Raw genomic sequence first — 24,637 nt, forward strand, 5'->3', positions numbered from 1 at the left:
GATGTAAACGTGGCATAATCGCAACAGTTTAAATATAAGAGGATCCTAATTGAATAGTAGTCTAACTTGACATAAACTGAATTGGGAGATTTTATAAATACTACTTTGCCCTTGGCCTGGTCTACAAATTACAATGGCTAGTGAACAAAGTTAGTAACCTAAGGCCAATTAATATTTTGGGACAATACTTCTTACAATCAAACGGGCGAGGGACTACGGATTTAGGGCCTCTCTCATTACTATAAGAGAAGTATGATTATACTAAGAACATTAATTAACGACATAATCTCAATAGCGGAATTCTATTAAGATTGCTTCATCAATTAATAATCTCAATAGCGGAATTCTCTTAAGATTGCTTCATCAATTAACAATGACAACAACAATATATATTCTTAACTTACCTACATTCAGGAGTCATTGTGGTGAATCAAGTATTGTCACGTGAGGAAACTAAACACATAATCATGCACGATCAACTATGAATTTAGCTCTACAATGACATTGTGAGGAGATAAACTTTAGTAAAGATAACTTGACCTATTGGAGGCCACACTCATAAGAGATGGGAGTTAAACCATTTATAGTGCGACTGGTGCCCACTGTAAACCATCCAACCGGTCACGTTGCCATACCAAAACCCTTACGCAACAGTCAAGTAAATTGGAAGCGTAAATCAAGCAACCTTAGAGGACAATTTAGTCATAGAAAAACAAAATCCTCAGAAGCAGGCAAGGAGTGATGACATGTTCACATTTACCTTTTAAAATAGAAGAGATTTTTTAGTGTGCTCGAAACATGAGCACATACGTCATATGTCATTATATAACTGAAGTGACATTTCAAAAAAAAAAAAAAAAAAATCCCCTCCGTTTTTATAATGACATATGACGTATCGTAGCTACCATCGCATATTCAGAACACATTGACAAATCTCTCCCAGAAGATAGGCATTTGCAAGACAAGAAAAGTATAATTTAATGCAAGTTGCAATAACAGACAAAGGTAATTGCTAACTTAAAGTTGGAGGTCTATTTTTTGTTTGGTTGGGCGTTTTAAAGTATTAATTTATTAGGAAGGAGTTGAGATAGGTGATGGGGATGATGGGGAGGCCTGAGGCGCTTCTTCTCTATCTTCTATGGCGGTGAGTCTCCTCTCTCTCACCAGCGACCTAACTTCTTCCTTTCACACTCCCAAGCTTTGACAGAGTCGAATCGGGTCCTTGGACACTTTTCTCTCTCACTAGCGACCTAACTTCCTCCTTTCACAATCCCAAGCTTTGATCGAGTCCGACGGAGTCGAACGGGGTTGACTCTCTCGCTCTCTCAACCAATATTGGAATTGCAGACGGAAAGTTTAGAGCTTGAAGGAGGAAGATAAGGCCGTGGGATTGGTGAGTTTATGAATGCTTGATTGGTTGGTTTATTGTGAAAGGTGATTTGTTTTTGTTGGTTTTGATCGAAAGTGTTGTGATTGGTTTAGAGGAAGATGAATGGGAATAGTAATGGAGGCGGAGGAGGCGGCGGAGGAGGAGGTGGTTTTGGCGGGATAGTGAACGACTACATTCGGAGGCACCACAAGCACGACCTTAACGACCATCAGTGTACATCTACTCTCGTCAGGCACATCAAAGCCCCTGTCCATCTTGTACATCTCTCTCTCTCTCTCTCTGTGGATATCTATCTATCTATGAAGCTCCAGGATTTTTGATTTGTTTGATCTGGGATTTGTATATTGGAATGTAAATATCATGCATGTAACATACAGGTAGGTGGGTGTTTATGTTACAATTGGATTTGGAGTTTGATTTGGGAGTTGAGGTTTGTGAAACTGGGGTTACCGGGATTCGATTTCCGATTGTTTTTGCTCTTTTTGGTCTGTAAAGTATTGTTCTTTTTCCTTAAGGACATGTTTGATTGCATTTTTGGAGAGCGTCTGGTTTTGATCCGTCGTGTTTCGGTTGGGTTGCTTAATGATTTTGCCTACGTTAATGTGGGGGTGTCAATCGATTAGGTCATTGTAGTTCTTCTATCACGGCGTCTCTGTGCGTGTAGTTAAGAAAATTAAGGAGAAACAGAGAAAAAAAGGAAATTTTGATTGCTTTTTTGGGGTTTTTTTTTATGTTCTTGTTCGTTGGCTCAGAAATGTAATTACTGCTTTTTTTGTTTAATGTTCGATTGTTTTTAATACCTTGTTTCCAGGAAACTGGAAGATTAAGGTGTATTTGAGAGAGATCCTCTTTGAGAATGGGCAGGATAACTGCAACGATTGTTTGCCAATAAATATTGAGTGCAATGCTGCATCTCTGGATGGTTGACATGAAACTACTGTATTAGTATAAATATGTTTTTTGGTTATCCCTTTTCCGGAATGTGAATTGTTTTGTTTCTCTTCAGGTTTGGTCGTTGGTAAGACAATTTGATCAACCGCAAAAGTATAAGCCATTTGTCAGCAGGTGTGTGGTGCAGGGAAATCTTGAGATTGGAAGTCTCAGAGAAGTTGATGTTAAGTCTGGGCTTCCTGCCACAACAAGTACTGAGAGATTGGAACTTCTTGACGATGACGAGCATATTCTTAGCATTAAAATAATTGGTGGGGATCACAGACTCAGGGTATGGAGATTCTTTCCTTTTATAATCCAGCACATGCTTATCTTTTCCTTTTATTTGGTTGCACATTTCTGAGCATACAAGCTAAAAGGTTAACTGGTTCACAAGATTTTAATATGAAGTTCTCTGTTCACCGGAGTCTCTGCATTTTAGTTTTGAAGTTTTTGGGCCCGTTGAACTTGATCTCATCAAAATTTAATGGAAACAGAAAAAGATTTCCTGAAACAGGCTTCAGCTTTGGCCGCACAAAATTTAAATTTACGGTGTTGGTTCCTTGTTCCTTTTAATCAGTGACCACTGGCATCAGTCTCTAAGTTCAAAATTGGTACTTGGATGGCATAAGGTTGAATTTGGAGGTTATTGACTTGAATCCTACTGATAATATAAATATATATATATATATATATATATATATATATATATATATATATATGAATGGTTACACATATATCAATCCTTAGGGCTAACCATAAAACTCTCACGCTATCTGCACTAAGCAGCAACGAGGGTGATGCCCTGTTGACTAAAGTAGGCCTGTTTACAAGCCTCTGAGCCGAAAACTGATCCTCCTATAATATTTTGGATCAGTGGATCTCCGAACTCAATGTGGAGTCCTTGTTTTCGGTTTATCCTTTTGTTCTGCTATTATGCAACCAGCCTATGTATATTTAACTTGTTCTTATTATTTTTTTCCCAGAACTACTCTTCAATCATCTCCCTCCATCCAGAGATAATTGACGGAAGACCGGGGACTCTGGTGATTGAGTCATTTGTAGTTGACATTCCTGAAGGGAACACCAAGGATGAGACCTGCTACTTTGTTGAAGCTTTGATCCAATGCAATCTCAAATCTCTTTCTGACGTCTCAGAGCGACTTGCAGTACAGGACCAAACTGAGCCAATTGATCGGCTCTGAAAATTGGAACCGATAGCACATGTTGGCGGCCAGAGACTGCAATGGATGAAGCTGCCGAGGCTTTCCTAACTCGGAGGTTTTGGAGACGGACAGGCAGTTGTACACTTCCATTTCACACACGCGAAACACGCTCATATTTTTGTTTCCCTTGTTTTCCATCAGTACAAAAAAATTAGATTGGTAAACTTCCTGTGTTTAGGATCTTAAGAACCACATCCGTGATGAAGGTTTCTGTAACCCTTTCGCGGATGAAAAGTACAGGAAGAAAAAAGCGGACTAGGTTCTCTGTGAATTTCGGGTTCTGTTTCGGTGGTATGATTTTGGTTGTGTATATATGTGCCGAGAGACGGCATTTGTACATTTGCTTCTGATTGCATTTTATGTTAAAGTTTGGCGAGTGGTTAGCCGGATTTCAAAAGCAGTGTGGATTTCAACATAAAAGTTTCGTACTTTTATCTATCAATTAGGTCATTTACATCAAGAGTTGGAATCGCTTTTGTATGCTTTCAGCTTCTGCTTCTTTGCTTTTCTTAACCTCTCTTGCTTCTCTTCTTCGAGCCGTAGACGCTCGATTTCATCCTCCTTCCTAGCAATTTTAGTACTGTCAAAAGAGTGGCACACTTAAATTTTGCACGTAAATATGCAACTAAGTTAATGTAATTCATTACTTGAAGAGGAAAAGTAAAATGGCACCTCCTGTTCTCTTCTCTAATAATATCGTCAAAGGTGGAAACCATTGCAGCGTCATCATTGTCGGAATCGGAATATTCCTCCCGAATATGCTTACGTTTACGTCTGAAAAACCACAACCCAAAATATTAAGATAATACGAAACATGAGAAGTGTAAACCAAGAAATCAAAACATAAAGACAGAATTCTTACCTAAAAATTGATTGGATCATAGAAGAAACGTCAACTTTGTGATCATAAGAACTCTCCACCACATCACGTTTGATCTGCTGAAATTCGATGCAGAGAAATTCATGAGCTTCGTCGCAGAATGATGGAAAGAAATATGAACAAACAAATGAATGGAAAATATGAATGCATGTCAGTGAGAAAGAACCTTAATTTTCGAGGAGTTTTGCTGTTTCGGCATCACTCTTGTGTTATTGGGTTGGAGGATTTGCTTTTCTTTTTTAATGTCGTGCTTTGTCGAAGATGGTAGCTTTGATGACGAGGCTTTGCACCTATCAAGATTCTGTCGTTGCGGAGGAGACTGAGTTTTATCATCTGGCTTCAGTGTTGCTTTCGCAGGTTGATGCAAAAACTTTCGTTGCTCCAATTGTTTCTTCGATGCAGGCAGTGACTTCGTTGAATTCTCTTGTTGTGGAGGAGACCGAGTTTTATCTGGCTTTGGTTTTAGTTTCGTACGTTGATGCAAATCCTTTCGTTGTTCCAATTGTTTCTTCGATGCAGGCAGTGACTTCGTTGAAGAAGTTTCATTCACTTTCGGAGCCTTACGTTGCAAGGAAGACTGCTTTGGCATCAAATACCGTCTCTTCTCATGATGTCTCTCTTTATCATCCAAAGGTTGCTTCTTTTCAGGCTTCATCTTCGCCAAAGGAGCTCTATTCGTACCAGAAACCGGAGTCCTTGCATTGCTTGAATTCAAGATAGAATCTTTACCGAGTCCAGACTCCCCTTTTGAAGTTGCCGGTGGTTCTGCTTCCTTTGACAACAAAAAGGAGTAATCGCGGGATACCTTTATATTTTTCATTGTCGAACCAGACCTTGTTGTAGTTGAGGAAGGGCTCTTCAGGCTCTTTTTACCCTAGATAAGAAATTGAAATACTGATGTGAAAAGTTACGCACTTATGTCAGGATGCAAATAAATTTCATGACAATTGGTTTCATTGATAGTTGCATACCTGATCATCAGAATTTCTGACCTTGGATGCCAAATTCGTTAATCCTGGCATTAGTACTTTTCTTTCTTCGAGCACTCTTCGCGATATGGTAGGTTGTGAGGGTCCAAAGAATGTTCCGAAGCTGCAAGAATGAAGGCATTATGTGTCAAAAAACTCATCCATCTCAAAACCAAATGCAGCACTATCAATTCCTTCCTCGTCGATGAAAATCTGAAAAGAAAGAAAAACTTACTTGTCACTTGTATTCTTATCGTTCGGACAATCATTAGCAGACCCCGATTCCTTCATATGATTGGTTCGAAAGCGTTCTTTGAATAACAGCCTTTGTTGAAGGAAGTCCAATTCGGCTTCACTAGGATCACAAAGTGCTCCCATCTTTTCCCGAACTGTGAACTATTGAACCTAGCTTTTTATAAAAGCACAATTTCTGACCTGCAATCCAAAAGTGAAAAATGCAAATTAATATGATTTGATGCAGAGATTATCAATAGTTTAACAAAGACGACACATCAATTTAAGTACAATTTATCTCCCGACCCTCGCAAAGCTATGAGCCTTATTGGCTTGGGTCACCCTATATATATGTGTACTTGCTATATATATGTGTACTTGCAGAATGGGGAAAATCACAAGTTTTCCTAAACCCTAATTTGTTCGATAATATGCCGACACATTTCAGAAAGAACGGAAGAAACACAGAGTAAAAGGAAAAAAAATAAAAATCACACACGAGCTGAAGAAAAAACAACAAATCAACCTCTAACCAGCAAGAATTCTTTGGAATCGAGGTTTCCTAAAACCTAGCCAAAAAATACGAGACTCGAGAAAAGAAGCAATTAAAGTAAGTTGAAAAACAGATAAAAACATACAAACAAGCAGGAAATTGAAGTATTTAGGAGTCCCTTGTTCTGCAAGTTAACCATCTGCTTGGTAGTTCCCAGAAAGCAAGAACTCGTGAGCGTAAAAAATAAATAAATAACATCGATTCACCGAAGTGAAAAACCAAAGAAGAAAAAGTGCAAACCCTAAATATTCAACGTTGAGGAAAGAAAGACTTACAGTGACGAAAGGCTGCAGAAGAAGTGAAGAAGAGAAGTGGGGGTGTTTGCCTTTGTTGCATGCAATGAAACCTCGTAGGCTCCCTCTATTTATACTATTCGGCTGTGATGCTTTTTTTTCTTCCTGTTTTTGTAGAAGCCGCAGGACTTCTTGGTGATCGACGGTTTAGGTATTCCTAGTGCTGATAGGAGATGGGAGATCTTTTTGAAACGTATACTTAAAAATAAAAACAAATGGAAAATTTCAATCGGAAAGAAATAGTAACAATTGGGCTTACTTGACTAAGAAAAATTGGATAGAATCATTCAGATTGCGTCATTTGATTTTCATAACAAATACAAGACTTATCGTACCTAAGTAAGATTTATATATGATTATATTAGTAAATTTATACGGCGTTAATTACTAGCTCGATGCACAAAAGAATCTCAACCATTTATTTTGTAGACCATCATTTATAGATCAATTTGCAAAAATTCGCTTAAATTGAAAAGCTTTAGCCTTTAATTATTATTTCAAACTTTTCATTGTTAATGTTGTCTATTTATCAAGCCACAATCAGATAATTAAACAGCTTTCAATTTTAGAATATTTTTTCATTAAAACTCATATGATTTCGGATTTGAGTGATTTTTTATACGCATGATCTTTAAGGTAAGACCTTAAAAATAGACAATTCGAATTGTTAAAATACATTACAAAACAAGCCTACAAAATGTGTGCTTGTGTAAAAGAAGTGATGCTACGGATCCGATCATATATATATATATATATATATATATTTTTTTTACTATAAAAATTCAGTACTAAACTATACGGTAGAAGACGGTAATACTATGGTGAGAAAAATTGTAATTTGCAATTTTGGACCAAAGGCAGGCAGCAAACGCCTAATTTCCTTGTCCCATACACATATATCTCATTTAAACTAACAGTCGATATTATTATCTTAACAAACCTTAAAACAGTCAACAGCACAATCAAGTATTTGAAACCCACTGATTTTACAGAATCTCTCTATCAAAATTTCAAGCAAAAGAAAGCAGGATTATGAAGTTTTCGCAATTAGGCGGCTTCTGCAGATGGGAGATTCCCTTTGTTCGAATGCTCCTTGTATATGCAGAGGTGGTGTTCCATAATCCAATGACCGGAGATTCGACAACTTTAACGGTTAATTCCATAAGAGAGGTGTCATTGCACATGACCATGGTGATAGGGCGGAGGCGGCGGACCACTCTGCATCATCCCAGGGCCCATTTGAGGAGAAGATATAGGTATAGTTCCAGGTGGCATGTACGGTTGATTATGCATCTGAAACGGCATGGACTGAGGAACTGCCGGAACAGTTGGTCCCCACCCTGCAGAAGGCTGAGGCATCACAGCCTGATCAGCATACTGAGCCCCGCTGTATGGAGGCACCGTGGCACTCTGAAGAACTGGCTGTTGTCCCAGAATTGACGGTTGTGCGGCCACAATTGGAATGGTAGGGATTGTATAGTCTCTGCTCCGATCATTGTTCACCTGTAATCAGCATGGTAGGCGCAGAACATTAGGCACAGCTCGTCTCCCAAAATCATGGGAAAGTTGAAAAAGAAAATGGAACACCAACAAGAAGTGCAAATGACTAATCCAGGAGACCTTCGGGGAATATATTTTAACTTGCCTTTATGCTGAGATCGGTATGGCGTGAATATGAGATGTGGAGCTTGCAGAACCCTCCATCATATATGGAGTGCCCTTCCAAGGCCTCCTTGGCAACAACAGCTGTCTGAACATCTGCACGCCATATCATAATTAGCACCATGTATAATCAGCTGTTACTTCCACAGGAATTGTAAAACGCAGCACCATGTACATGGGTGATAAACAACCTAACATTCACTCAGCAAGGCTAAGGTGGTTTAAAGTCAGTATGCCTTAGGTTCAAAATCCATAGGGCTTAGGCTCAAAATCAGTATGGCTTAGGCTCAAAATCAGTATGGCGTAGGTTCAAAATCCGTAAGGCTTAGGTTCAACCATACACATGTCAGCTGGCTGGTTCCCGATTAATCAGGTCAGATCAAACCCTTACTTTCCAATTTTGAAAACCATGAAAGAGAGCTAGTAGAAAGGTACCTGGATATTGAATCAAGGCCTGAACCCCTCCATTCTTATCAAACATGGCGATCTTTTGAATAGGCCCAAAAGCAGAAAAGACCTAGTGGCAGGAAAAGGAAAAGATCAGTTTGCGATTGAATCCACAAGGTTGAAAAGAACACGATCATAAATAAATCAGATATACCATGTGTAAAACGTCCAAGGTGACAGCATACTGCATGTTTTCGATGGATGCAAGAAGCACATTACTCTCCGGTTCTAGCTTTTTCCCATCCAATCCCACAAGTAGCTGCAATGATGAAACAATGAACCCTATTAATAGAGGTACGATATAATATGCTCGAAGATACAAGTTTACATCACAAATTTGAACTAGTCTCAAGTATTTCCTAGAAAGAGCACCAGCAGACGAATTGAATTCCTGTTTTCCCCAATCTATTGATGTACCAAAAACACCTCATAAAAATACAAAACATTTTATGTGATAAGCATGCCAAGATCGAAATGAATAAGGGCCTTGGTACAGAAATGTCTGCCTGCCTCACCCTCATGATATAATCTAATAACAGATTTTGCCCCCATCACTGCATTACCTGACCACTTCCATCTATGGCTGATGGAGCAACTGGAAGGTTAGGATTAGTGTAGTCCCTGAATCAGCAAAATGGGTAAAGTGAGAACAATGGTCAACTACATAGAGATAAAGACAGTCCAATAATAGAAAAGATTTATTTATTTATTTGTTTTCTAAATAATTACAAGAAAAGGAAACATCATAAATACAGAAACAATGTAGGAGGGTGCAACATAAAATAAGGTATTATTTCCAAGGAACTGGAATAACAAAAACAAACATGTGAATACCTGCTTCTGTGACTTTGAAATTTCACACTCAAATCAGTGTGCCCAGAATATGTTATCCTGAGAGTACATGGTCCCACATGCTCGGGGAGCAGATACCTGTACCAAAGAAAAACAAGTCAGAAGACAGCACATATTAGAAAGAATACAAGCAGAAAATGAGCCGCCATCACCAAATATCATCTAAAAGCAATATTAACAACCACCACCCAATGTAGATTATAGCACTTGAACACACTCAAAGTTTAAAAATCTGTTTTCCGAGAGAGCTTTCGTGCCCTACAGGCTGTCTAATAGCCAACAGGTGACTAGATCCTATATGTGTGAACAATTTTTAAATCTGATACTTGATACCACGTAAAACAACTAACACAAAAGTCACCTAGGGATGATTCTTGAATCCAGTGCAGTTTTGGCAGAAGTGGCAGTTTCTGCATCTGAAAATTGCACCAGTGCCTGAAAAGAAGAATACAAAATGAGATTATTTAGAGAGGGAATTGGAAGCCGGTTATAAATTTAGAAGAAAATTAACCCATAAAGACCTGGAATCCCGCAGTCTTCTCAAAAGTAGTTATCTTGTGCACAAACCCAAAAGCTGAAAATACCTGCATCACTAGAATAATATTCAGAAAAAATAGATAGGGAAATACACTTCAGAAACTTGAAAACAAACTTTCAGAGATAAGCCCTCTACAAATTATTATCAAATAATAAAAACAAACAATTTTTTTTCCAACTTCAAAAAGCTTACAATAGTTACTCTTTTCTTTATAAGCAAAACTTCCTTATAGCCTATTAAAAAACAAAAGTGACATTGAGTTTATTTTTAAGGAGTGTCTTAATATTTCAACTAACATATTTGAAAATCATTATCTTATCTACAAAATATAATAGAACTTTAGTACTTTGGAATGGTGTACAGAACTATGGGGCCATGAATTTCCAGTTTAGTTAAAGGGTAGAGTGATGTGATTAATCTTTTAACAAAATTCATTAAAGCATATGGCCAGTTTTTGTATAACATGCTCCTAAATTTACAAAGGGGGTGCAATTAAAAGCTTGAGAGATACTATAACGTAAAAGTGTGTGACAATCACGCTGACGAAACAAAGCAACAGACAAAAATTCTATAAAACGAGCATGTATAAATTAAAAAAGGGGATATGCAGGGTGCACAAGAGAAGAAATGAAAGCAGTCCACGCTATTAGAGTGGTAGAATTAGGATCATGAGGAGGAAGAGTAGGGAAGAAAGAGGCAGTGTTAAGAGAAGGAGAAAGGAGACAAACACACATGTGCTCTTTCTCCCGATGCACTAAGCTGCCATTGAAGATTTTCTCTTGAAATGGGCCTGCTGATCCATTCACATTCATGTCAAACAAAAGCACCCCAGAACAAGAGGATTTACAACCCAAACACAATACCCTAATGCTAATATATTTGTACTGAAATGTTTACCTCTTTAACTATAACATGGAAGCAGGCAAAATTGCTTACCAGGTGTAAAATATCTATGCTGACAAGGCGTGCATCCGCACCTTCAATTGTTACTAACAGTACATTTCCTGCAACATCCGCGGCAGTTTTGTTGTTCACTATTTCTTGCCTGTTGGAGTACTGTAGGTAAACAGTTTTCCCTCTTACTTGAGCAGGTTCTGAAGATGACGCATAATATGATATCATCGCAATAGCTTGATTTAAATCTGCCTAAAAACATTCATGAAATATTAAAGGAAAATGTAAGCAGTATAACATATATTAAAAGCAGAATGAACCAAAACAAAAAACTGAAATTACACTCACAAATTCAATAAATGCCTGGTTACGGTTTGCTCCTACATTGCACTTTGTGTTGACAACTTTACCAAACGGTTTTCCCAGTTCTATCAATTCCTCCTCTGTACACTCCCACGGCAAGTTCCTCAAATGAAGCACCTTAGATGGTGGCTGAGTGTACCGGAACTGTGGCTGACTGGACACAGAAGCCATTCTGTATACCAACCCAATACCTACAAAACAACACCAGATAAATACTCAGTCCTTCCGATCACCACACCAAGACGCATTTCATAATTAGATTCTCCATCACAAGAAAATGAACTCATTACTCTTCATCTTAACTACACACAATGAAAAATTGCACTTCATGCCCGTAATATATACGCATAACTGCCCAACCGTTACAGGTGATTGATCTCAACCATTTAAAACATTCCAAATAACAACCTAAGGATTTGAAAACTGGACATCCATTAGCTCACCAACGTTAAGTGATTCATCACAAGCATTAAGTGACGACGTGGACAAATATTGAATCGGGTTTTACTCTCGTGTCATCTATGGAGCTCTCCTTTCCCCAAATCGACTCCTTTTAGTCATTTAGGGTAAAGGAGCCGATTTGGAGATTTAGAGCTCCATAAATGATGTGGGAGTGAAAGCGCGCTTCAATATTTGTCCACATCATTCCTTACATCGCGGGTGATTTAACACACGTCTAATTTTCAAAACATCAGGCAGTTATTTGGAATGTTTTAAAAGGCTACGTAGCTATCCGTACGTAAGCCCTACATATACACACATATATATATGGAAGCATGTAACTATTTTTATATTTGATTGTGAACGCTTGTAAATGCATATGCAAAGCAAAGTAAGGAAATTTTCATGACGGAAAAAACATCAATGTCCTCAAAATTCAACCTTGTTTATAAATTATAATAATTCACAATAAATTCGAACCCAACAAACGTGAAAAAATGCAAATAACAAGTGCAATATCCCAGCCAAGCTAGCAATGGTAAATACATGCATTTCGATAGTGAAAAATCGAAAAGGCAAAAGCAAAATTTGAGACGAACTAAACAAAAAGAAATATGAAAATTGCGAATTGAAAATTAAAATTGGGGGAAAAAATCGAAAGGATTAAAAAGGAGGACAATTGGGTACCTGAAGAATCGAAGGGAACTAGAAACTCGATGGATTGTCAGCAAATTAGGGTTCTTGAGACTGAGTACCCGCGTTTCACAGTACTCCCACCTGGCCTGCTTTAGTACAGCAAAATGTTTTCGGGAGGAAGAAAGAGAAGGATTTACAAAACTTGAAATGTGGGCTTCGAGCCCATTTAACTAAAAAACGAAAGATTATTTTTGAAACCATTTGGTAAACGTTCTGCATAAAATCGGATTTTTTTTATCCCCGAAAGAGAAATGCTAGCTACCTTTTGTATTTGTTTTCTTCTATTTATGTTTTGATAATATAAAAGGCATAAGTGCTTTCTTGTAAAAGCATTTTTCAGGTGTTTGGTTACCTTAAATGTTTTAACTTTTACTATTTAACATGAGAAAAACGATTTTCATAATATAAAAGCGTTATGATATCTAAGAACTATCAAACAAGTCAGAACTTCTACCATGACATATGATAATATATCGCATTTGGTTAATTGCTTATGAGTTATTAGAAGAAATAACTTAACCAAATCGGAAACTAAGGGCTCGTAATTTACTTTCAAGGAATGAATTACAAAGGAATTCATGTCATTCACATTCATGTGTTTACTAACTATTAAAGATCACATAATATAGAACATCCCAGAGTATACTAGAAAATCTTGAATCATACTACTAGTTTAAGACCTAAATCGAACCATTTCAAATTGTGATGCTAGATTGTTCATAGCCTAATCCTTCATATTCCGATTTATTCTCATGGTAAGTAAACATGCCCTAAACAAGTACTGAAAATGTTATGATGCTTTGAAATATTAGTACATCGAGAACTTTAACTGTTGGATCTTGATCATTGCATATTTAACCAAAGAATCTAACGATTAAATATCACAAAAAAAAAAAAAAATCCTCAATCGTACTACTAGTTTAAGACCTAAACCGAACCATTTCGAACTGTGATGTTATTGGCGTAGTACTTTATCGTGCAAAAGTTTGTCGTATTCCTTTCTCCAATTGTTGTGACCGTTGAGCGTTTTACTCGCAGCCGTGGCTTCCGGAAACTGTTTGTTTGTATGCAACTCAAGCTTTTCAAATCCTTTCTGTTCTTCATTAACGCGAAAAATAATAAAATATCACTCACTGACACTGGGTGCTTACAAACCACAAAGTATGGCCCTTAAGTTATATACCATTCAACTTGTCTGACCAACAAGAACATCTTTGTAAGGAGTAGGAGCTGGTTCTGCAGCTACATTTGGATTTGGTTCCACATGATGTGCATGATGATTGTTATCGTAACGAGCTGATGGTCTTTGTGACGATCTCCTCCGATGATCTTCGACTATAAGCGGAACCTGGCCTTCCCTTCCGCGAACGAGCCTCTCCTGCGCCCCTCCCCGCAGTTTCTCAAGCCTCAGTCCATCACCCATTTGTTGCATCTTGAACACCTTCACCACATTTGCTAGTCCTCCTATCAGCAACAACAGGCTTCCTCCCGTCCCCAGCCACACCCAAGTTCTACCCTGCACGCATTTACCAATAAATTAATTGTGTAAAAGATTATAATAATCAAAATTAAAGGAACTTAATTAAGTTAAGGAGGAAGGACTAAGGACTAATTACCAGTATCCGTAGGCCATGAAGGGACAGTCTATGTTGCTCACGGCTGTTGAGAATTGCAGCTACTGTGAACAACACACTCCCAATCAGAAATGGGATATGCACACTTTGTTGAAGTATTTGGACATGCCCGTCTGCCCTCTCGTAGATTTGGCACGAGTTGTGGATCGATCCAAGCAGCCACAGAACAGGACCAGCAATTAGCATGTTCTTCGCATGCCTCTCAAGCTTAGAGTACCCATATCCTTTCTCCGCCTGCCAATTGTGACAATACGTAGCACTTACAAGTCACAAACAAATGAACACATTGCAAAGATACGTCCAACATAATCAACGATCTGTCTACAATTACAGTATTACAGTATGAACACGTATTCAATACGAATATTTGGAAATACCCACACTCGTTAAATCGTCATGATTTTGGCCCATTGAGTGGTATACTAGTACCACTCCCCGGGTCTATTGCACCATCTGAATGGTCACTTTTCACCATAAGAGTTTGTACGCGAAAAAAGGGTATGGTCAATATTAGTTGGTTTTCTTAATTAAAAAGCTAGGGAGAAATCGAGAATGAGAGAGAGTATTTTTAGAGTGAGAAATAAAGAAAGAATATGCTCCGTGATTTCGAAATGAATGGTACAAATCCAGTATTTATAGTTTGTGAGTTGCTTAAAGATTAAGTGATTACTGCACTAATCATGAATTAACAATCTTAATGATGTATACTTACTTAGATCCTAATTACTAGAGTGAAGTCAAATACTAGCATAAACACAATTAAGGTAGCTAGTTCCAAATTATTCAATAAAAAATATGTGATATGTGTGATAAAATACCTGAATAAGAAGGAAAAGAATCCCCAAGAACAAAAGAACCGTGCCTAATGCCTGAACCACCGGGACAGCAAACTCGACGAGGGCGAGCTGCAAGTCGAACTCCATCAACGGCATCCGGTAATCGAACATGGCCAGGTGAGCCACAAGATCATGCAAATTCACCACCAAAATTAATAAGAAGGCTATAAGCATAAGCAGCAGGCCCGACTTGGGCTCGTTCGACAGCTGGGCCACGAACCCGAGGAGCAGCACGGCGGTGGCAAATTCGTAGAGCCCCGCGTTCATGTACTCGGCCCGGTTCCGGCTCAGCCTCGGGCCGTACATTCGGAACTCCCTTGCCGACGCCAGCTTCACCATCGCGTAACAATATATATCTGACAAAATTAATGATTTTCTGTATGTTTATTGCGAACTAATAAAATTATGAAAAGGGCTTTTCAGCTTTGTTCTCCTTTCTGGTTTCCTGGTTGAGCGATTCCCAGGTTATTTATCCCTTGTATGCTCGAGAACCCTTGGCTTCTCCTGCGTCAGGGCAAGAACAAGACAGACTCTGCAAGTGATGAGAGAACACAACTGGTACGTGGCTTCATGCATGGAGGACGCTTGTGTTTGGGATTTTAAAGGTGGGTTGACGACACGTGGCAGTTCGGGACTGAGCTTGAAACGACACGAAGTTCTCCTGTGAATCATGGAAAATTTGATATGTTATAATAAATTCACCAAAAAAATCATGTTCTATAATCATGAGAGAATTTTGAATAATGCAAATGTTTTAACAGTTTCTTCGAATATATCATCTGTTTACATGCTGAAATCGTTAAAGTTATTAATAATGGTACAGGGTTTTCCACTTGAAGGCTATTTCAGTTAAAATCTGAAAAAGATAGATCAATACACAAATATGAAGATTTATTAACGTTTAATAAATACTGTCTAGTATATTAAGTATTATAATTAAAACGGTTGATTTTTTTTTTTTTTAATATTCAGCCACTTGTATTAGGTTACATCAAATCAAATCTGTCTTCTTAGCACATTAGAAATCACTCTAATGTACGAGACACTAAAATGAAATATTTATTTACATACAACACTCAGAAATATAAGTGCATTCTTAGCTAGAAGATGGGTAACTTGATTGGGAAGCAACATGCATTATAGACAAGCAAAATCTCACTTTTCTTTGAATAATGTTATTCGTACCATGTTAAACATTTACTACATTTTCATACTATTTTAGGTGGCATTTGATGTGAACAGTCATATCATTTGAATTAATCAGATTTTTAAATTTAGTTTATTATTCAATAAACTAATAATTAGGAAAAACTAGTTAATTAAATGATGATTGTGGTATACGATGAGCCTTTCTTATTCCTTTCCTTGAGTTTTGTAAATTTTTCAAATGATGTGGCTGTCCACATCAGATGCCATCTAAGGTGGTATAGAAATATGGTACAAAAACATGATATGAATAACATTACTCCTTTTCTTTTTTGCATGTCTCATTTGTCAAGCAAACAATTAAATTTTGCATTTATTTTCAACAAATGATATTATTTAAATTAAGGTGTAAGTCGGGTAGTGTGTGTGACATCCCACATCGTCCAGGGGAGTGATCCTTAAATGTATATTCTCATCCCTACCTAGCACGAGGCCTTTTGGGAGCTCACTGGCTTCGGGTTCCGTAGGAACTCCGAAGTTAAGCGAGAAGGGGGCTAGAGCAATCCCATGATGGGTGACCCACTGGGAAGTTGCTCGTGAGTTCCCAAAAACAAAACCGTGAGGGAATAGTAAGCCCAAAGCGGACAATATCGTACTACGGTGGTGGAGCGGGCCCCGGAAGTGGTCCCGCCCCGGGCCGGGATGCGACAGTGCGTTAAACTTTACAATGAACTAACAATAATATAGTTTAACTTCACATTTGACGAGAATCGAACCTAAGAATGCGCTTAGGTATCCCAGCATTTCATAGGCATCCAAAAAATAGTGATCCCTTCCTTAAAGAACCTGTATATGCCAGCAAAAAGAGTTATATGGTGAAGATATGAACACCAACCATCATTTTGTTACATTCATAAACCGGGGGTTAAGGTTGATAGTATGGCGACGTCGTCACCTGCTTTCACCTCTTTGCTCTCTCTGAAAACGTTGATGGCGGGAACATGGAAGCACAACCGATGGAAGCCAATCCTTGAACAATTCTCAACCCTGCATTACAAAACTACGAAAACCCAAGACCCCAACATAGTTTCCACCAACATTTGCATAACTCGCCACTGCAAAAGCGGGCAGCTAGATGTTGCCCGGAAAATGTTCGACGAAATGCCAATCAGAACCGTCGTCTCATGGAACATCATGATTTCTGGATATTCAAAGTGGGGAAGATTCAGCGAGGCTCTACGGTTGGTCTCAGATATGCATCACGGCAATGTAAGGCTAAATGAGACGACTTTTTTGACAACTCTCAGCGCGTGCGTGCGTTCGGGGTCTTTGAGTGAGGGAAAGGAGGTTCATTGCTTGGTTTTGAAATCTGGGTTAGAGTGCTTTGAGCTTTTGGGTAGTTCTCTGTTGTACTTTTACGCTAGTTGCCTTAAAATTGAGGATGCTAAGCGGCTTTTCGATGAGCTGCGCGGTGGAAATGAATTGTTGTGGAGCTTATTGCTTGTGGGCTATGTGCAGTGTAATTTGATGAGTGAAGCTACGGAGTTGTTTGTGAATATGCCGAAGCGGGATGTTTTGGCATGGACTACGATGATTTCGTGGTACGCTAAGAGCGAGGATGGCTGTAAGAGAGCCTTGGAGCTGTTTAAATGGATGATGAGTGATCGGGTGGCGCCTAACGAGTTTACTTTGGATTGTGTTGTAAGGGCTAGTGGGAGATTAGGAGAACTGTGTGTAGGGAAGGCTGTGCATGGAATTTTGATCAAATATGGTTTTGAGACTGATGAATCGATTGGTGGCGCATTACTAGAATTTTATTGTGTTTGTGGAGCTGTTCATTGTGCCAAGAGAGTTTATGATAGAATAGAAAGCCCGAGTTTAAATGCTTCGAATTCACTTATTGGAGGTCTTGTGTTGATGGATAGGCTTGAAGATGCAAAGCGAATTTTCAATAGACTAAAAGAAAAGGATTCAGTTTCGTATAACTTGATGATTAAAGGTTATGCAACGAGTGGTCAAGTCGATGAATCAGAGAGATTATTTGAGAGTATGCCTCATAGAACTATAATTTCTTCAAATACTATGATTTCTGTGTATTCTAGGAATGGTGATATCGATAAGGCTTCAAAGATTTTTGCAGAAACAAAAGAGGAAAGAAACCCTGTGACATGGAACGCCATGATGTCGGGTTACATTCAAAATCATCAGCATGAGGAGGCTTTGGAGTTATACGCAACAATGCACAAATTGTCAATAGACCGTACAAGATCCACTTTCTCTGCTCTGTTTCATGCCTGTTCATGCCTTGGATCCCTTCAATCGGGACAAGCACTTCATGGTCATTTGATTAAAACACCATTTGAATCAAATGTGTATGTTGGGACATCCCTGATAGATATGTACTCCAAATGCGGAAGCATCACCGATGCTGAAGCATCATTCATCTGCATTGGTTCACCCAATGTGGCAGCTTGGACAGCTCTCATTAACGGGTATGCGCAGTACGGGCTTGTCTCAAAGGCAATGTTGCTGTTTGAGAAATTGCTAAAGCAAGGAATCATTCCGAATGCTGCTACTTTTGTGGCAATTCTCTCTGCTTGCTGTCGTGCTGGTCTAGTCAACGAAGGGATGAGAATTTTCCACCTGATGGAAAAAAATTACGGAGTAAACCCTACACTTGAACACCATGCATGTGTAGTGGATCTTCTCGGTCGGTCTGGTTGTTTACAAGAAGCTATGGAATTTATTCAAGAAATGCCAATTGAACCAGATGGGGTTATCTGGGGAGCTCTGCTAAATGCTTGTTGGTTCTGGATGGACATGGAACTGGGCGAGAGGGTGGCTGAGAAAATGTTAAGTTTGGATCCAAAACCAGCCTCCGCATACATACTCTTATCGAACATGTATGCAGTACTGGGAAAGTGGGGGGCGAAGATGAACGCGAGGAAGCGATTGACAAACTTGGAGGTGAAAAAGGATCCTGGACGTAGTTGGATTGAGCTGAACAGGAAAGTTCATGTATTCTGTGTAGAAGATAAGTCCCATCCTCATTGTAATCTGATTTATGAAACTTTGGAGTATCTGACAGCAAATATATATAAACTTTAGCGTTCAATCTGATTGTGTTATTAGGTAACGAAAATCGGATTACCATCTTAAGAGTTAATATATCAGCTCTTTGTCGAATCTAATTACCGCTGTTACTTCTCTCTTCGCATACATCGGAAAAATTACGAATTGATACTGAGTAAGAAAATAAACTTCTCATTACTTATCTGCGATTTTATATACAAAATTGACACACTTCGTAAGTTCATAAGAAATTGCAACAGTTAATAGCTCTGTTTTACAACACCCTACTGCTTTAACCGCCCCCTCGGAGAATTATTGAGTTAAACCGGTAACTGCTGTGAGGAACTGTGTTTTCAACTAGCTGCGAGTCTGCGACAGAATTGTAAATGTGTTAAATCTCCACTAACATATACTTAACATATTAAACCTATTATTCTCAAGAAAATGGAAGCACTCTAAACCAACCTTGAGTATTCTTTTTCTTCAGTTTTTGCCATTTTCTGTGTCACAAATCACAATCTGCAGCTGTATCGTCTTTTCGTCGTTAACCTTATTCCCTTCAGGATCCCTTTTGTTTGGTAACTCCACTGTTCCCCCTTTCCTGTACTTGCAGTAGAGCACTAGTTGAAGGATGCTCAATGGGGTTCCGACCAGATTCGGAGACTGCAATTCAAGTTGAAAAATTCAAGCTAATCCTTTTCATACTTCCATTTTTTGTGTCAGAACAACAATTAATAAGGTATAGAGTTAAAAAAAAATTATACGAACCGCAACAAAGATGTCGTGGCTGAGTAGTCCATAAGCCATCCAGAGGGAGCTAGAGATGAACGAGAAAAGAGACACGTAGAATGGCATGTATTCGACGCTCTTTGTTAGTATCACTTGCTTCTGCAATGATAAATGTTCGATTGTGAAGCTTAATTTTTTGTAACTGATAGATAGATTTTAATGTTGTTTGAAACAATGCGTAAGAAATTACTTACCACAACCACCAGGGGAGAAGCATACATTGACACAGAGGCCACTATAGCGACGCTTCCGACAAATACTTTTCGATGTTGGTGGTCATGGAAAACAACGGCTGAGATAAAGGCGGTGATGCAGAACACCAGAATAGCAGGTATCACAATCGCAGTTACTTTTATCTGCAAGTCCACAGTATTCAACAGTCAACGCATATTACCTCACCTTATATTTTCATGCATCCCATGCAGATGTTGCATGGCACCAGAAACTTTTCTATGAAAACCAAAATATTGTGTCAATTAATTGAAACTTGCCTTCCCTCGTGCTGTAGAAAACCACAAATAGATGATGATGAACGATAACTCGAAAAGAATCCCTGTGCCGTTAATGGTGAAGAGCGGAACGTTTTCCCATTTGTTGCTTACAACTGGGAGTCCATACCAAGTGTAAAGGAGACAGTTGAACAGCGTAGTGATGTAAGGTACACACGAAAACCCCTCTGTGCTTTTCTTCCTTACGATTCTGGACATAGTCAATCTGCAGGAAACACCAATAGTATTATCAGTTACGATATTTGAGCTAGGTAGTAGAATAAAAATAAGAGTGTTTTCACAGTTGACATTACGTTGGAGCAGCGAAAAGCAGCAAAGCGGCAGCATTCCCTGCAACAAACAGTATACAAATTATGATATCACATTGGTAAGAAACCTTTCTGCTACATCAGTATGAGGTTTATGAACAATGTAGTAAGTATATATCGCTCACCCATCACTCCGATCACCAATCGCAACATCTTCGACGTTGATTTCTCCCCCGGCAATGATTTGTAGTAAAAGACAAGATTGGTATTCACTAAGGACTTAAGAATGTATAGCCTGAAGTGTTTGACCGATATGTACAGCCTGCTGGGAATGCATATATATATATATATATATACGAGTGAGCGAGATGAATAGTTAGAGAATAAAAAAATTAAAAGCAGAAGAAGTGCTCTGTGTTTTTTATAAACTTGTGGATTGACTTTGCATCTTAGATTTTGCCGTTCAGATTGAAGCTGCGCAGGAGCAACGCATGCATATATTCAAGATGGAAGACATGCAAAATACAAGTTGAGAAGTGTTAGCTGTTTCCACTGATGACGTGGCTTCCATTTAATCATGCTGCAGTAAGTTTAATTACTGTGAAATCCCACTTTTCTACTTCAAGTAACTTTTTAGTCCCTAATCAATCCAGGAGAGTGCATAAAGAACGGTAATTGCATTTAATCAAGGATTATCTTTTTATATGATCCTGCGGTATATACCGGAAAATCCACTCTCGGTAGAATTACGAAGATGAGAATGTGTGGGAGGATGATGAAAGAAAAAATCTAGACCAGTGATGGTATATAGAATTATAACTCCTTGTATTGATGTGTAGAAATATTACAACATATATAGGGTTATATTAATCCTTACTGAGATAGAAATCCTATAATAATTACAGTTGGAAATTATATTCTTATACTACATTCTCCAATTACGAAGAGGATTTTAGATTAATTAAGTCTAATCTAACACTATCATTTCGTGTCTCATGATACTGACCTTTTGCTCGAAATAATACATTTTCTTATACATTCAAATTGAAAAACGAACATCTAGAATTATTCACTTTTAGGAATGATTCGGCATCTATATTTTGTTCCAATTGCACCATGGTTTTGTAAATAGATTCTACACGTGCTAGTGATTAGCATTATTAAACACACAAATGTTGTTTTCACTGATGATGTGGTTTCCATTATTCATTGTACACAATTTATTCTGTATATTCCTGAATTTCCTAAACCCTACATTTAATTCCGGAAATCTTACTTTTCTACTTGAAACAACTCTCTAGTCCCTAGTTTGAGGAGAGAACAAAAAGGAAAGCCATTGTATGCCTTTGCTCATGGAGGAAGATTATCTGCCCTCTGTTTGGATGTCCTTGCCATTCCCTTCTATTTTGTGCGGTCACGGTTAAATCACGTCAACATTTTATATTGATTTTTTTATAAAGATAATAAGACAAAAAGCAATAAGAATATAAAATGTTAACGTGGTTTAACCGTAACCGCACAAATATGAGGGGATGAGAAGGGCACCCAAATAGGAGAGCAAACAATCTGCCTCCCTGTTCTATGTTATCCAGTTTTATCTAGTTGATCAGAAAAATTGTTAACTTGGCTGATGCGGAATCGATGTTTTGCTCGAAACATTGTTTTTGTTTTGTATTTTTGTATTTTTTATTTTTTTCTCTAGTTCTACAACAACAAAGTTCACATTTTTCTAACTTGAGGTAATGAGGTAACTTGAGACTCGGAATGAAAACACATAAAGCAAAGCCACAGAATTGCAAATTCAGAAGGAAAAGTGAGATTTTCATCAAGCATAATGTTGTTCACACACTCATTGTTACCTCTCACACGCTCTTGTTAATTTTTGTCCATTGATCTTCTTAAATACATTTGATCCGACGATTAAAAATTAAAAAAGATGTGTAAGAGATAAAAATGAATGTATAAATATCATATCATCTCCCTTCATCAAAGGGGGCATATAAACGGAAAAGCCTTTAATAACAAGGAAGTTTCATGAATATTTGCTTTCTTAAAACAAACTAATTGGCTTTGGTTTTGTGATGATGGAAGGAAACCATTAGCAATATATTATTTGAGTGGAGCTTTTTTGGTTTGGTCAAACCATTTTGAGTGGAGCTTGATCAAGGTCATGAGCTACGCATCCTATTCGACTGTCGTCCATTCACATTTTTGAATAATATATTTCCAGAACTAAACATGGGGCTTCAATTCTGTGATCTTATTGCCAAAGATGTAATAATTTGTAGTTTTCCAGAAAAGGGTAATACTTTCATGGAATTGGCCGCAGAAACGATGGACCCAAAATTCATCATAGCTTTGAAAGTTTTCACCAAAACTCAGCAAAACATTTTTCTCCAGCAATGTAATCATTTATTTTTCTTTTTTTTTTTTTTTGTTAAAAAACCTCGTACCCCTGAAGTTTCTTAAATAAAAAAAAAATAGAAAGTTTCTACCAAAAAGTGCTAAGAGCTCTATCACGTGCCTTTTCATTGTATAACCTCACATTTAAAATTTGACCTTAGGAAAATTTCATTTTCAAGTTCCACATAGAGAAATTTGAAAACAATATATACTAGACAAACTTTCAAACGGTTCTCAGTTCTTCATTTATATAGAAATATGACTCCGTGTAATATTTTTTTTTTTTTTTTGAATAAAAACGATAGCTTTATTGATAACAAACTCATCAAGAGAGCAAATCATAAACCCTATATAAATCCTTATAGGGTAATATTGCTAAGAAAACTAAATTTGTAGACAAAATTTGCAAATTAAATGATGTGTCACCAATAGGCATGTGCACGTTTATCAACGCTTAAGTTATAATCTAATCATCAACTTATATATCATTTAGTTTACAAAATTTTGTCTATAAATTTAGTATTTCTAGCACTACCCATCCCTATTTAGATAGGTATCGTACATTAGTGCTAATTGAAAATTACATTCCTATAATACATGCAATAATTATGGAGATAATTTTGAATTAATTTCCTTTAATTTGACAATTTCAATAATCTATTAATATCTTTTGCTTTTCATTTTCAAGTTGATAAATGTTAGTGCTAATAAGTAGGTAGGCAGACAAATAATGAACCATGCACAGTAAAAAGAATGACAAATAAAAAATAAAACGAATCCGAGTGCATATAATAAGAAAATTCTTACCGAGCTGCCGCCTGTTTCGGAAGGTTCACGACAGATATCCTGCCTTAACACCTTCACCATGTAATATTATGTTCCCTGGGCCAGTAGTCTATACGATCTTCCTTTTTCTTTGCCAAAAGGTTAATTTGCAACTTAATTATTTAATCACAACAAATCAAAGTAAAGTAGGCCTACTGTATATACATGGTTTTGTTTAAACTTATTAAAAACGTTGTCATCCAGCTCAAGAATAAATTCGGAAGTCAAAATTCTTCACTCAGAGATGATGATGATGATGTGTCATTGTGTTGTCTTTGAGTCATTCTTCCATCAGTTGGTGAAGTTGTGTTTGAGTCATTCTTCTCATCATTTGGTGAACCTTGTTTTCTTTTTTTCATGCTTCCATTCATTGTCTTCTTTCGAATACGGGGAACAAAATGAAACTAAAAAAACAAAAAACTGAAAACAAATTCAAATTATTTTTATTGTTAACTCCTTGTTTTTATATATTATCTTGTATTTTTCCCTCTTAAGATCTTACCCTATCACCTCCCTTCGCACTTCTTCATTCTCCATGGTTTTTATATATATTTTTTTTTTACGAAAAACTCTATTTCAATCCTTAAAGAAAATTACTTTTGAATAAAATCTTGTCTGAGATTAAAAATTAACTATAGTCCTTGGTATTTAATTGTAATTTTCAAACATTAATTAGGCTGTAATAATTACTGAATTCTTTATGTAGGTTATATATTGATTCTCTTAAACAATAAAAATCTTAGGAGAAGTGCCGATTTAGTCTCTGGATTATCATTTTAGTGAAAATTAGGTCTCTAAATTATTTTTT

General features: G+C 37.5%; 6 protein-coding genes across 6 annotated transcripts; 2 read left to right on the forward strand and 4 right to left on the reverse strand.

The window, feature by feature from the left end:
• The first annotated feature begins 906 nt into the window (after nucleotides 1-906).
• LOC137720271 (abscisic acid receptor PYL8) lies at nucleotides 907-3,943 on the forward strand. Its single transcript, XM_068459319.2, has 4 exons — nucleotides 907-1,393; nucleotides 1,483-1,647; nucleotides 2,397-2,612; nucleotides 3,307-3,943. Exons 2-4 carry the CDS (start codon nucleotides 1,489-1,491, stop codon nucleotides 3,523-3,525), a joined length of 594 nt encoding a protein of 197 aa, XP_068315420.2. The 5' UTR covers nucleotides 907-1,393; nucleotides 1,483-1,488; the 3' UTR covers nucleotides 3,526-3,943.
• LOC137721065 (uncharacterized) lies at nucleotides 3,936-5,829 on the reverse strand. The gene is made up of 6 exons (XM_088691268.1): nucleotides 5,630-5,829; nucleotides 5,398-5,518; nucleotides 4,593-5,300; nucleotides 4,409-4,485; nucleotides 4,219-4,320; nucleotides 3,936-4,126 (listed from the first exon to the last, which is right to left on the reverse strand). The coding sequence occupies exons 1-6, from the start codon at nucleotides 5,770-5,772 to the stop codon at nucleotides 4,003-4,005; spliced, it is 1,275 nt and encodes a 424-aa protein (XP_088547394.1). The 5' UTR covers nucleotides 5,773-5,829; the 3' UTR covers nucleotides 3,936-4,002.
• Nucleotides 5,830-7,378: 1,549 nt separating this feature from the next.
• On the reverse strand, nucleotides 7,379-12,558 carry PTB2 (polypyrimidine tract-binding protein 2). Its single transcript, XM_068459482.2, has 11 exons — nucleotides 12,359-12,558; nucleotides 11,216-11,421; nucleotides 10,910-11,119; nucleotides 9,957-10,019; nucleotides 9,797-9,870; nucleotides 9,418-9,513; nucleotides 9,147-9,204; nucleotides 8,738-8,842; nucleotides 8,572-8,653; nucleotides 8,120-8,232; nucleotides 7,379-7,977 (listed from the first exon to the last, which is right to left on the reverse strand). Exons 2-11 carry the CDS (start codon nucleotides 11,399-11,401, stop codon nucleotides 7,648-7,650), a joined length of 1,317 nt encoding a protein of 438 aa, XP_068315583.2. The 5' UTR covers nucleotides 11,402-11,421; nucleotides 12,359-12,558; the 3' UTR covers nucleotides 7,379-7,647.
• An 888-nt stretch (nucleotides 12,559-13,446) lies between these two features.
• On the reverse strand, nucleotides 13,447-16,829 carry LOC148698932 (uncharacterized). The gene is made up of 4 exons (XM_088691272.1): nucleotides 16,760-16,829; nucleotides 14,820-15,498; nucleotides 13,984-14,235; nucleotides 13,447-13,883 (listed from the first exon to the last, which is right to left on the reverse strand). Exons 2-4 carry the CDS (start codon nucleotides 15,174-15,176, stop codon nucleotides 13,554-13,556), a joined length of 939 nt encoding a protein of 312 aa, XP_088547398.1. The 5' UTR covers nucleotides 15,177-15,498; nucleotides 16,760-16,829; the 3' UTR covers nucleotides 13,447-13,553.
• LOC137721066 (pentatricopeptide repeat-containing protein At2g13600-like) lies at nucleotides 16,793-19,098 on the forward strand. Its single transcript, XM_068460188.2, has one exon. The coding sequence runs from the start codon at nucleotides 16,923-16,925 to the stop codon at nucleotides 19,089-19,091; it is 2,169 nt and encodes a 722-aa protein (XP_068316289.2). The 5' UTR covers nucleotides 16,793-16,922; the 3' UTR covers nucleotides 19,092-19,098.
• A 428-nt stretch (nucleotides 19,099-19,526) lies between these two features.
• Nucleotides 19,527-20,896, reverse strand: SWEET3 (Nodulin MtN3 family protein). Its single transcript, XM_088691282.1, is given in 6 exon segments — nucleotides 19,527-19,718; nucleotides 19,824-19,943; nucleotides 20,039-20,193; nucleotides 20,284-20,558; nucleotides 20,647-20,683; nucleotides 20,787-20,896. Coding segments are annotated over 6 exon segments (795 nt in total). The 5' UTR covers nucleotides 20,815-20,896; the 3' UTR covers nucleotides 19,527-19,538.
• Nucleotides 20,897-24,637: the final 3,741 nt, after the last annotated feature.

This window comes from Pyrus communis, chromosome 1, assembly GCF_041283825.1.
Source record: "Pyrus communis isolate YQ-2024b chromosome 1, ASM4128382v1, whole genome shotgun sequence".
In the NCBI taxonomy this organism is placed as follows: Eukaryota; Viridiplantae; Streptophyta; class Magnoliopsida; order Rosales; family Rosaceae; genus Pyrus; species Pyrus communis.

What these genes read in the sequence shown, in the direction of transcription:
- LOC137721065 (XM_088691268.1), bottom strand. Translation starts at nt 5,772, where the DNA reads ATGGGAGCACTTTGTGATCCTAGTGAAGCCGAATTGGACTTCCTTCAA. An exon ending in TCAGAAATTCTGATGATCAG is followed by an intron (nt 5,301 to 5,397) that starts GTATGCAACTAT and finishes TTTCTTATCTAG; the next exon opens with GGTAAAAAGAGCCTGAAGAG. An exon ending in ATTAGAGAAGAGAACAGGAG is followed by an intron (nt 4,127 to 4,218) that starts GTGCCATTTTAC and finishes CTCTTTTGACAG; the next exon opens with TACTAAAATTGCTAGGAAGG.
- LOC137720271 (XM_068459319.2), top strand. Translation starts at nt 1,489, where the DNA reads ATGAATGGGAATAGTAATGGAGGCGGAGGAGGCGGCGGAGGAGGAGGT. An exon ending in TCAAAGCCCCTGTCCATCTT is followed by an intron (nt 1,648 to 2,396) that starts GTACATCTCTCT and finishes GTTTCTCTTCAG; the next exon opens with GTTTGGTCGTTGGTAAGACA. An exon ending in GTGGGGATCACAGACTCAGG is followed by an intron (nt 2,613 to 3,306) that starts GTATGGAGATTC and finishes TTTTTTTCCCAG; the next exon opens with AACTACTCTTCAATCATCTC.
- LOC148698932 (XM_088691272.1), bottom strand. Translation starts at nt 15,176, where the DNA reads ATGGTGAAGCTGGCGTCGGCAAGGGAGTTCCGAATGTACGGCCCGAGG. An exon ending in TTCTTTTCCTTCTTATTCAG is followed by an intron (nt 14,236 to 14,819) that starts GTATTTTATCAC and finishes CACAATTGGCAG; the next exon opens with GCGGAGAAAGGATATGGGTA. An exon ending in TTCATGGCCTACGGATACTG is followed by an intron (nt 13,884 to 13,983) that starts GTAATTAGTCCT and finishes AAATGCGTGCAG; the next exon opens with GGTAGAACTTGGGTGTGGCT.
- LOC137721066 (XM_068460188.2), top strand. Translation starts at nt 16,923, where the DNA reads ATGGCGACGTCGTCACCTGCTTTCACCTCTTTGCTCTCTCTGAAAACG.
- PTB2 (XM_068459482.2), bottom strand. Translation starts at nt 11,401, where the DNA reads ATGGCTTCTGTGTCCAGTCAGCCACAGTTCCGGTACACTCAGCCACCA. An exon ending in GGCCTTGATTCAATATCCAG is followed by an intron (nt 8,233 to 8,571) that starts GTACCTTTCTAC and finishes TATGGCGTGCAG; the next exon opens with ATGTTCAGACAGCTGTTGTT. An exon ending in ATACCGATCTCAGCATAAAG is followed by an intron (nt 7,978 to 8,119) that starts GCAAGTTAAAAT and finishes TGCTGATTACAG; the next exon opens with GTGAACAATGATCGGAGCAG.